Source organism: Sciurus vulgaris, assembly GCF_902686455.1.
Source record: "Sciurus vulgaris genome assembly, chromosome: 2".
NCBI lineage: Eukaryota > Metazoa > Chordata > Mammalia > Rodentia > Sciuridae > Sciurus > Sciurus vulgaris.
The window spans coordinates 100,612,782-100,625,226 of NC_136462.1; the positions used below are offsets into that span (position 1 = coordinate 100,612,782).

A 12,445-nucleotide genomic window follows, 5' to 3' on the forward strand; every position below is an offset into this window, starting at 1 on the left:
TATCACAAATTCAAAGCCAGTCACAGAAATTTAGCAAGGCCCTAAGCAACTTAGTGAGATCCTGCCTCAAAATAAAAAATTAAAAATGGGCTGGGATGTGGCTCAGTGATTGAACAACAACAAAAAAAAGCTATTGCTTCCCAGATATGGTGGCACACCTGTAATCCCAGCAACTCAGGAGGCTGAGGCAGGAGAATTACAAGTTCAAGGCCAGTCTCAGAAACTTGGTGAGTGAGACCCTGTCTCAAAGTAAGAAGTAAAAAGGTCTGGCGATATAGCTCAGTGGTAAAGCACCCCAGGGTTTAATCCTCAGCACAAACACACACACACCAAAACAACAAAACCCCCAACAACCAAAAGAAAAAATAAAAAACTATTGCTTGTGAGAGATAAAGAATAAAATTACATTACCTAGTAGAGTGCAGGCTTGCCTGGTGTGTACCATCTCCTTTGCATCATCCACTCCTTCAATCACAGGGCTACCTCCCTGCTTCGTGTAATGAAAGCTATTTGCATTTCCTGCAATGAAGGAAAATAGTTTTGCAGTCTATGAAAGAGCTTTGATTCCTACCCTTATGACCATTCTGAATTGGAGGCAGTGATAGAACATTTAAGTGTCCAGATCTGGAGTTATATTTAACTCCATATATAACTGCATAAATATAATATTATTATAATATATATTTATATATAAATACATAATTGAAAACTGCTTTCAATTATATTTTAATATAAAACTCAAAATTATGTTTATAGTTTATTATCTTAATTACTGAAATGTATAGTACTTTTCTAAAGGTTTAATTCTGAACTACATGCTATGAGAATTTCCTCAAACACTTTACTTCCCTATCAGAAACCCTATAGGCCTCCAACCAATAAATCACTTGAAATTTTTTCTTTTAATCTTTTAATCAAGATAAATTTCAAACATATATATTATAATGAGTCCCTACATACTCATCACCCATCTTAAACAAGGCCAATCCTGCTCTATTTATACAACCACTTACTCCTTACCCACCCCAGGGGTTATTTTGAAGCCATCTGCAGACTTTTTAAAATCATTTTCATCCATAAATATTTCAATATGAGATAAATTCTTTTTAACAAGTTGTTAAATAAACATAATACCAATATAATAAGTCTAGAGTCATATTCATACCTAATCGCAGCATTTTAAATTCAGGTAATTGTGCTGAGGCACAAAGCTGATAGAAGATATGATAGTTTCTCTCCTCTTCTGCCTTTGAAATAAGAAGAGTTTTCAATTATAGCATTTGATCTAAAACTCAGAAAATTCTCATAAAATACAATTTTAATATTTAATTATATTGGTGAAATAAATAAATTGTCCTTACCAAGATTCCTAATACTTATTTATGATCGTTAAACCTTATGATTTTTAGTTATATGCAAGCTGGGCACCGTGGTGGCATACCTATAGTCCCCACTACTGGGGAGCTGAATCAGAAGGATTGCTTGAGATCAGGAGTTTGGGGTCAGTTTCAGAAACATAGTAAGATAGTCTCTTAAAAAAATACAAGTTAATAAATAGAGTCTATATGTATGTATATATAGATAGACAGATGTATTAGTCACATTCAATCTAAAATATTTGATAGTAATGCTTTCTGAACTAGTAAACAGTTTGATAAATGGCTACAGTCATAAGAGATCAGAACTTTTGGGAGAAGCTAAAATTTCTTTTTTTTCTATAATCAATACTATTGTCTAATGATTTATGGTCTTACCAACTTTGACTGAAAAATAATAATCCCATCTTTGCCATATTTTAGAGAGGTCCAACTTCTGCAGTTGCTTGTAAGAAATCCACAAACATACCATATCGCACATGACATTTTAATTTATATATTTTAAAATCAAGAACTATTTTATAAAATGGAAAATAAATCATTTATAATTCCAAGGTCAAGTTTTAGCATTTTCTAAGTCTTTTTTACATATCTAAAAATACAGTTGCAATAATACTGCACATACAAAACTGAATCCTAATATAATCTTAATATTACATTATCCTATCTTTGAATTCTACAATCCATCCTGTTGGGAAAAGATTAGTATTAATAAGGTCAAGGCCAGGTTTGATACCTGAAGTGGACTGATATCTGGTCTAATAAAAAGTTTATTATTACAGGGACAGAAGACACTGAACAAAATACCAATGTATCAATGATTATAAGTACAATTAGGCAAAAGATGAGGTGGTTCAGTGCACAGAAACTAGAAAAGCAGGTGGGTCTGTAGAAAATGCTCTGATCATCTTTGTAAATGGAAGACAATATCAAATTTGTTTTTAATATTGTGTGATATTGTGTGACTGTGTGATTTGTTATGATAGATCCTTCTCAATATTCTATCTCTGGGGACTGGGGAGCAGCTAACATGACTACACTGTTTCTAGGTAAGACAATACAGATTAGTCCTTATAATTTTGTACTAAGTATTGCTAGCCTTTGGCCATCATACTGATCAAGAATGGTTTTTCTTATTCATTTCCCCTTTATTGATCTATCAATCAAATCTCTACTAGTTGGACTCTTTTCTTAGATCTATCTATGTTCCCCTCATTCATTCTTCTGGTTACTAAACTAGATAGTTTTTCCAAAAACCTAAACAATTATTTATATATGGAATAACACTACTGTTGTATACATACATATTAGAACAACAGTAAAGGGTGACTACTGCCTTATTTTACAAACTGAGTATTATATGTCAGGTTTTCATGAATCAGGCATAACCCTAAAGTCAAAGCCGTCACAGATGCAGGTTTCCCCAAGGCGTGACTTTTGGTGTGTCCCAGATACTTTCAAAGCCATAATGGAAATTATGGACAATGATACCTAGCAGTGCCAGCATGCTTGACCCTCAATGCAATGGGCATCTAGTTAAAGGGGCTACTGAAACTATACATCTAATAGCGTAAGGGATATAGTAGGTCACTAGGAACCCTAGACTGGGAGTTTGCCAATATAAACGCACATTCTTTTAGTATGCCTCTAACTATATGCCTGCTAGTATTGCAAATGTATAGTATTTTGCTCTTTCAGATCAAAAAAGACCAAGGGCATACATGTGAATACAAATTCTGCACAAATTCATCAACTTTATTTTTGATAATAGTTCATAAGTGAGTTATGAAGATTTTTTATCCCTCACTTTTCTATCTAAAAAATATCATATTCTAAGAAAAAATGAGAAAAGAGGACAAAGAAAATTTTTTTCTTGAGCTGAATTCAAGCTATAACTCCTTGTAGACATAGATCAATTTATTCCTTATCAATTGGGAAAGAAGAAAGACAAGACTAAATTAATAGCACCTCTTTTTAACCAGGCTTTTCAACAAACATCTGAAGAAAAAAGTCAAAACCATTAAACCTAAATGAGTGCCCAAAGACTAAGTCTATTGGGTATTCTGCCTCTGCAGGCACCCTTTTACATGCTTCAGTCTAAGTGCAGTTTGTATTAATACTGTCATAATGTGTTCTCGAGAGTGCCTAGAAACAAAATTTATACCATGGTAGCAAGCATGAACTCTGCAGTTATGTGACAATATAACATAAGTATATATGCACGTGTACATGCCCAGCTTACCTGGAATACCACTCTGGATTTCTCTAAAAGGTAAGTTCTCATATTGGCACCAATGATTCTATATCTCTTATCAAAACCAATCTCAATGTACTTCCCAAAACGACTGCTATTATCATTCCTGGTTGTTTTAGCATTTCCAATAGACTAAGAAGCAAGGGAAAAAAAATAAATTTTAGAAGTGCAGTTCAGGACATGACAATTACAATGTTTAGGGATGGAAAGAAGAGAGTTGAACATAAATATTTAAAAAGTAATTCTTTTAAGAACAGAATGAATTTTGCCCCTGCAGGTAAAGATGTATGCTTTACCCACTGCACAACAATACAGGTACATACTAATCATTCTTATTTGTCTTGTTATTCTCATGAAAATGAATTTCAAAACAGCAAACCTGATCCCAGCAATTGGAGATTTTCATATACCATTCATACATTCATTCCAGCAAAGACAGAATGGGATGGGGTTGGGAGTTGACAAAATACAAGCCTCATGAGTTAAGCATCGAGATTTTGATTTCTTGAAAAACTTAGTATTGTGTAAATGAGATGGTTAAGTCAAATTAATATTTTCCTGGAAATGTTGCTCTTATGTTCAGGATTTCTTTAGAAACTTGATGTTTCTATCATCTATCCTATAGCAAGGTCCAGTTGGACTGCTTATTAGCAGAGAATTAGTATTATCTATTTAAATGGTACGTTCAGAAACCTGAGAAAGTAAAATTTGGCTTTGATTTTTGATGGTTGTATCTAACTTGCAAAACATCTGCTATGTAATGCGGAGAATATAACTTTCTGCTACATTTTTATATAACCTTAAAAATTAAAATGCATGTCTTCTTTCTGATTTAAGTGACATGCTTCTTTATATTTTTCTAAGGCAAAGCAAAAAAAAAAAATAGTTAAAAAAGCAAATATCCACAATGCATATATATAAAATGTTTAATAAACTTATTCCATAACAGTAACATATTTCACTTGTGCAAAGCCTATGTTAAGATTATATGGTGGTATATCAAAACCACAGCAAAGAAAAGATGTGAAAATAGTGTGGAGTGTTATAAGAGTGACACAAAAAGTAGCAATACAGCCACAAAAATCAACATGCCAGATTCTCTGATCAGTCAAAGAAAATGAATTTTCACTTTCTGAAAGAGGACAGGTATCATCCTATTTTATTTTGGCAATGAGGATACTGCTACAGTTTAAATTAATATTTTAAATGCTTTTCAAGAGAAAAAAAAAAGAATGATTGGAAGCTACCATTTCAGCAAAATAACAGACTATGAGCTGACATAGTCTGAGATAATTAACCATATAGACATGTACTCAGATACTATTACCTTTCTTGATATATCACACACGTATGCACGACACACACACAACCTGAGCCCAGTATAGTGGCACAGGCCTATATTCACAGTGACTTGGGAGGCTGAGGCAAGAGGATTATAAGTTGAAGGCTAGCCTAGGCAACTTAGTGAGGCTCTAAGCAACCTAGAGAGACCCTGTCTCAAAAAATAAAAAGATCTGGGAATGTGGCTCAGTGGTAAAGCACCCATGGGTTCAATCCCCAGTAACGAACAAACAAAAGATTTCCAAGAGAAAACACGTTATAAAACAGAGAAAAAGGAATAATTTCTCTGTACATCATTTATATTTTGCCAAAGGAGCCTATTTTTAGGAAAAGGAATTTGCTTTCTAACGATAATGAACAAAATCCTTTTAGCCACTGGCCAAGATGTTAACTGTATGCAGGATGACCATTATCCACCAAGGAGTTTCAGCAGAAACCTGGATATTCCTGTCTTGATTTCACAGTAAAGGGCTCTAATACAGAAACTTAGTCTTAAAGCACATTTAAACCTATAAACTTTCTAGGCTATATTTTCAATATTTACATTTTCTTCCTAATGATTATAGACTCTTTGTTGCCAATCTTAAGCCCCATGTTTCACTGTTTTCCTTCAAACTGACATGCCCTCTTTCTAGTTGTTGAAAATTAGTTCTCTAACTCTTTACCAAATTTTTCTTAACCTAAATTCCTACAGATTAAATGATAGTACAGAAAAAAAGAGATCAATTATTAGATCACTTTTTTCATCCCATCAAATAGGACAAATTCCTTATAATTGCATATTAAAAAGTAGTCTGTGGTGGACCAGCCCACAGCCACTGGGCAAGACTTCCCTACCAAGGAAGTAGGCCCAGAGAGCTGGGACCAGACCAGCCGGGCCCCAGTCCAGTCTAGTGCCCCTGCAGCCAAACATCTATCAACACGTGGAGGTGACTCTGCCCACTAGCAGGGAATATACCCCACCTGGAGTTCACCTTCCTAGAGGGGCAGCATACTTTCGGGCCACTGCATTATCAAGATCCTCCAAGACTTCAGGCTACTGAAGACTAGGAGAGGGGAAGATACATGAGCAATATTAGAAAACAATGGAAGAATGTGTCCCAAACAAACCTAGGTGCTGCATCAATAAAATCCAATGACAGCATGGCAGAAGAAATGGCAGAAGAAAAGTCTGAAAGGGAGTTCAGAATGTACATAGTAAAATGATCAGAGAAGCAAATGATGTGATAAGAGAGCAAATGCAGGCAATGAATGATCGTACCAATCAACATGGGACAGATCTTTCAAACAAAAATTGAACACAGAAACCATAGATCTTAATAACACAATTGATACTTTAGACTTTACAGACATATATAGAATATTCCATCCATCAATGAGCGAATACACTTTCTTCTCAGCAGCACATGGATCCTTCTCTAAAATAGACCATATGTTATGCCACAAAGCTACTCTTAGCAAATACAGAAAGACAGAGATACTAACTTGTATTCTATCAGATCATAATGGAATGAAATTAGAAATCAATGACAAAATAAAAAACAGAAACTACTCCAACACCTGGAGATTAAATAATACAGTATTCAATGATACATGGATAACAGAAGACATCAGGGGAGAAATAAAAAAACTCTTAGAGGTAAACGGGAACAAAGATACAACATATCAAAATCTCTGGGATGCTATGAAAGCAGTACTAAAAGGAAAATTCATTTCATGGAGCATATTCAATAAAAGAAGGAAAAATCAACAAATAAATGACCTTACCTACAGCTCAAGGCCTAGAAAAAGAAGAACAAATCAACACCCAAAGTAGTAGAAGACAGGAAATAGTTAAAATCAGAGCTGAAATCAATGAAATTGAAATAAACAAACAATTGAAAATATTGACAAAACAAAAAGTTGGTTCTTTGAAAAACTAAACAAAATGGACAAACCCTTAGCCACACTAACAAAGAGAAGGAGAGAGAAAACTCAAATTACTAAAGTTTCAGATGAAAACAGAAATATCACAACAGACACACTTGAAATACAAAACATAATTATAAGCTATTATGAAAATCTCGAAGACATCAACAGGTTTCTAGAGACATATGATCCACCCAAACTGAATCAGGAGGACATATGCAATTTAAATAGATCAGTTTCAAGCAATGAAACAGAATAAGTCATCAAAAGCCTACCAACAAAGAAAAGTTGGATTCTCAGCCGAGTTCTACAAGACCTTCAAAGAAGAGCTCATTCCAATACTCCTCAAAGTATTCCATGAAATAGAAGAGGAGGGTACCCTTCCAAACTCATTCTATGAAGCTAATATCACCCTGATACCAAAACCAAACAGAGACACATTGAGGAAAGAAAATTTCAGACCAATATTCCTAATGAACATAGATGCAAACTGCAAACAGTCTTAACAAAATTTTAGCAACTCGCATACAAAATACAATACATATTAAAAAGATAGTACACCACGATCAAGTGGGTTTTACCCCAGGGATGCAAGGTTGGTTCCACATCCAGAAATCAATAAATGTAATTCACCATATCAATAGACTTAAAAGTTAAGAATCACATGATTATTTCAATAGATGCAGAAAAAGCATTTGATAAAATACAGCATCCCTTCATGCTCAAAACACTAGAAAAAATAGGGATAGTGGGAACATTACTGAACATTATAAAGGCCATCTATGCTAAGCCCAAGGCCAATATTATTCTAAGTGGTGAAAAACCAAGGCAGGTATGCCCTCTTTCACCACTTCTATTCAACATCATCCTTGAAATTCTAGCCAACGCAATTAGACAGACCAAAGAAATTAAAGGCATACAAATAGAAGAAGAAGAACTCAAACTATCCCTATTTGCCAATGACATGATTCTATATTTAGAGGAGTCAAAAAATTCCAACAGAAAACTTCTAGAACTCATAAATGAATTCAGTAAAGTAGCAGGACATAAAATCAATGCTCATAAATCTAATACATTTTTATTCATAAGTGATGAATCCTTTGAAAGAGAAGTTTGGAAAACTACCCTATTCGCAATAGCCTCAAAAAAAAAAAAAAAAAAAAAAAAAAAAAAACTTGGGAATTAATCTAACAAAAGAGGTGAACGACCTCTACAATGAGAACTACAAAACACTAAAGAAAGAAATTAAAGAAAACCTTAGAAGATGGAAAGATCTCCCATGTTCTAGGAGAGGCAGAATTAATATTGTCAGAATGGCCATACTATCAAAAGCGCTATACAAATTCAATGCAATTCCAATTAAAATCTGAATGACGTACCTCATAGAAACAGCAAGCAACCATGAAATTCATGTGGAAAAATAAAAGATCCAGAATAGCTAAAACAATCCCTAGCAGAAAGAGTGAAGTAGGGGGCATCACAATACCAGAACTTCAACTACACTATAGAGCATAGTAACAAAAATGGCATGGTATTGGCACCAAAATAGACAGGTAGATCAATGGTACAGAATAGAGGACATGGACACAAACCCAAATAAATACAATTTTCTAATACTAGACAAAGGTGCCAAAAACATACAATGGAGAAAAGATAGCCTCTTCAACAAATGGTGCTGGGAAAACTGGAAATCCATATACAACAGAATGAAACTAAACCCCTATCTCTCACCCTGCACAAAACTCAACTCAAAATGGATCAAGGACCTTGGAATCAGACCAGAGACCCTGCACCTTATAGAAGAAAAAGTAGGTCCAAATCTTCATCATGTCAGTTTAGAATCAGACTTCCTTAACATGACTCCAAAAGCACAAGAAATACAAGCAGGAATCAATAATTGGGATAGATTCAAACTAAAAAGCTTTCTCTCAACAAAGGAAACTATCAGTAATGTGGAGAGAGAGCCTACAGAGTGGGAGAATATTTTTGCCACACATACTTCAGATAGAGCACTAATCTCCAGAATCTATAAAGAACTCAAAAAACTTTACAGGAAGAATACAAATATCCCAATCAACAAATGGGCTAAGGATATGAACAGACGCTTCACAGAAGATCTACAAGCAATCAACAGATACATGAAAAAATGCTTAACATCTCTAGTAATAAGAGAAATGCAAATCAAATACTCTAAGTTTTCATCTCACCTCAAATAGAGTAGCAATTATCAAAAATACAAGCAACAATAGGTGTTGGCAAGGATGTGGGGAAAAAGGTACACTCATACTTTGCTGGTGGGGATGCAAATTAGTGCAGCCACTCTGGAAAGCATTGTGGAGATTCCTTAGAAAACTTGGAATGGACCCACCATTTGACCCAGCTATCCCACTCCTTGGTGTATACCTAAAGGACTTAAAATCAGCATACTACAGTGATGCAGTCACATCAATGTTCACAGTAGCTCAATTCACAACAGCTAGATTGTGGAACAAACCTAGATGCCCTTCAACTGATGAATGAATAAAGAAACGGTGAGATATATATATATATATATATATATATATATATATATATATATGGAATATTAGCCATAAAGAATAATAAAATTATGGCATTTGCAGGCAAATGGATGAAGTTGGAGAATATCATGCTAAGTGAGATAAGTCAATCCCAAAAATCCAAAGGATGAATGATCTCTCTGATAAGCAGATGATGATACATAATGGGGGGTGGGAGGGAGGCAAGAATGGAGGAAGGATGGATTATATAAAGGAAAGAGGGGTGGGAGGGGTGGGAGTGAGGGGAAAAAAAAAGTAGTCTGTGTCCATTCCAAAATTTTAATATCATTTCTATTCACACAACTCAAACCTGTACTATAGAAACATTAATGTGGTTGTTTTTGAAAGAGGTCATATAATAGTTCATTCATCTTTTGACACATTCTAAAAGGTTCATTCTGGATTTAAGTTATCTCCAAGAAAATTCCAAATCATAGTTTCATATGGTCTAACCTAGGAGACAAGGAATTTCCTAATGCTATCATAATAAAGACTTCAGGATATTCTAACATTAGGGATTAGAATGGCCTGAACTGTTGCCAAATACTAGAAAATTGTTGTCATGATAAAACAAAATCCTGTTGCTTTCTCATACAAAATAAAAAGCTGGCTCCACAAACTGTATTTACCTAATAATAACATCAGTAAAACCCACAAATCTATAACATGGTAAAAATTCTTTGAAAATCTTAATTTGCTTAAAATCTTCACTACTTTCTTTTTCTTTATTTGTTTGTTGGTACTAAGAACTGAACCTTCACCAGTGAGCTTCATCCCCATCCATTTTTATTTTATTTTCAGATAGGGTCTCAATGAATTGCCAAGACTAGCTTCAAGCTTGCAATCCTCTTGCCTCAGCCTTCCAAATAGTGGGATTATAGTAGTATACCACTGTGCCAAGCTCACTACTCTCTTTTGGCTCCAACATCTATTTCTTCCTGTTCAGTCTATTTCAGAAAACTTTTCTAGTTTTCTTTCCATGACACACACAGCCTTGGAGGCCTCTCAACTTCCCCAAAGTATCTTATCTTGAGATTCCAAGAACAGAAGCCCTTTGTCTCTAGAGAGCAACCCTATACAGAAGAGGTTCACAGCATTGGGTTTTGAAGTGTCACACACAGCACTGCAAACCAGGCACAATTTACCTCTGGACAGATTATTGCAAAAATCACTTGTACCACAGGTGCACCAGGTCAGTTTTAACTCCATCTGTGTTTAGGTGATAAATAAGGCTTGACAAAGGAAAAAGACAGGAATAAAAAATACCCATTTGAAGTTTTAAAAAACAAGGTTTGTTTCTGTATGTTCAAACAAATTTTTCTCCATTTAACAGAACTTATTTTTCCCCATTTTCTTACAAAACTATAACTTTCCTAAAATTATATTCAAAGGAAATACTCTATTTTCTTTGGCATAGTCATTTCTACCTTGTATATGTACTTGATTTTTGAAAGCATGTTGTCCTTTCATAGTTTTTCCCTCTCAAGAATTTATAATTACTGAATTTCTTTTACTAACCTATACCCACGTTATGTGATTCACAAAAACAAAAAAGAAAAATGTTTATGAGATCATAGTTTAAGTTTATAATTCAAACCAGGGGAAAACTTTAAATTTAAAGCCAAATAGGTTGGACTAAGCACAGAAAACAAATAATGAAGCACATTTATGCTTGAGCAAAGGAAACCCCATGTTTTGGAAAGAGCATAAAAAACTCAGGAGACAGGGGATGAGTAACTTGTACTTCTGTTACAAGGAACAATGAGTCAATGAACTGAGAGAAAGAAACTTTAGAAAACAAAGTACTGCTGCCTGGTATTATAGGCAACAATTCTGTTGGCAGGTTAAAAACACAAGATCATGAATTAAAGCAGATTACTTGATGGCTGAGCTTTACTCAATTACTTTACAGAATTTTCACTTTTTGTAGATCTCTTACAAACGTGTAGAAAAGTATTTTCCTGATTTTAAGAGTCTGGGAGGCCCCAGATTAACTGACATAACTTATATCAATTAGTTTTTTCAGCATGTTTCTTAGCAACAGAATTAGTATGAAGGCCCAGGATGCTGCTGTCTTACCTCCATGATGGGGTTGGAGGCCAAGACCTTCTCTTCAACATTGGCCTCACTGGCAGAACCACTTACAGTTGCAAAATATCGCATGGCATATTTAGCTGAGACTGTTTTTCCTGCCCCAGACTCTCCGCTTACAATGATGGACTGATTTCGTTCATCTCTGTAAAACAAAGAAGAGTAATTGCCAGTGCTGCCTGCTTTGAATGTGATTAACATTATTTCCACTTCAGGCTCATTGATGAAGCACAGTGTATTTCTGCTGGATTCTACATGCAACACTATGGAAAGAAACACAAGAATGCTATTGCCTAATAAAAACAACTACCTATAAACTAAAAATGAAGATAGAGGTTGAAGATATATACCATTTATTTAGCATCACACTGTAAGAATTTTTTGGTATATATACACAACTCAAACATATTTTACTCCTGGAGAATTACTTGGGTATCATACATTATTGTTGTCAACCACCTCAGAAGAGAAAGTCCATAGTAGAGCAAAATATTTAGATATTTAGAAAAAAAATCTAATTAAAATTATAAAACCATTTAAAATATTTCAAATTATCTATTCAGTAACAATTCATGAAGTATTTCCCACAAACTCCAGCTCATAATAAAATACCTTCATTACCAGAGAAGAAATAATCCATTTTTCAGGCTGATTTCATTCAAATACATCAAGCTACAGTCATGTCTGAAGATATGGAGATGGGATACTACTCCTGTTAATAATACTACAGAGAACAAAATAGACAAACCCTTAGCCACACTAACAAAGAGGAGAGAGAAAACTAAAATTACTAAAATTCATGATGAAAAAGGAAATATCACATCAGACACCCTGAGATACAGAACATAATGAGAAGCTACTTTGAAAATCTGTATTCCAACAAAATAGAAACTACCGAAGACATTGACAAATTTCTA

General features: G+C 34.4%; 1 protein-coding gene and 1 long non-coding RNA gene across 2 annotated transcripts in view; one reads left to right on the forward strand and one right to left on the reverse strand.

Annotated features, from left to right (window-relative positions):
- The window catches only part of LOC306655510, a 214,048-nt gene that overhangs the window by 127,570 nt on the left and 74,033 nt on the right, over positions 1 to 12,445 (forward strand). The window lies entirely within an intron of this gene.
- The window catches only part of MYO5A (myosin VA), a 217,645-nt gene that overhangs the window by 102,887 nt on the left and 102,313 nt on the right, over positions 1 to 12,445 (reverse strand). Inside the window, 4 exon segments of the mRNA XM_079130018.1 lie at positions 412 to 519; positions 1,166 to 1,247; positions 3,619 to 3,762; positions 11,517 to 11,673. Of these exon segments, the coding sequence (XP_078986144.1) occupies positions 412 to 519; positions 1,166 to 1,247; positions 3,619 to 3,762; positions 11,517 to 11,673 (491 nt within the window).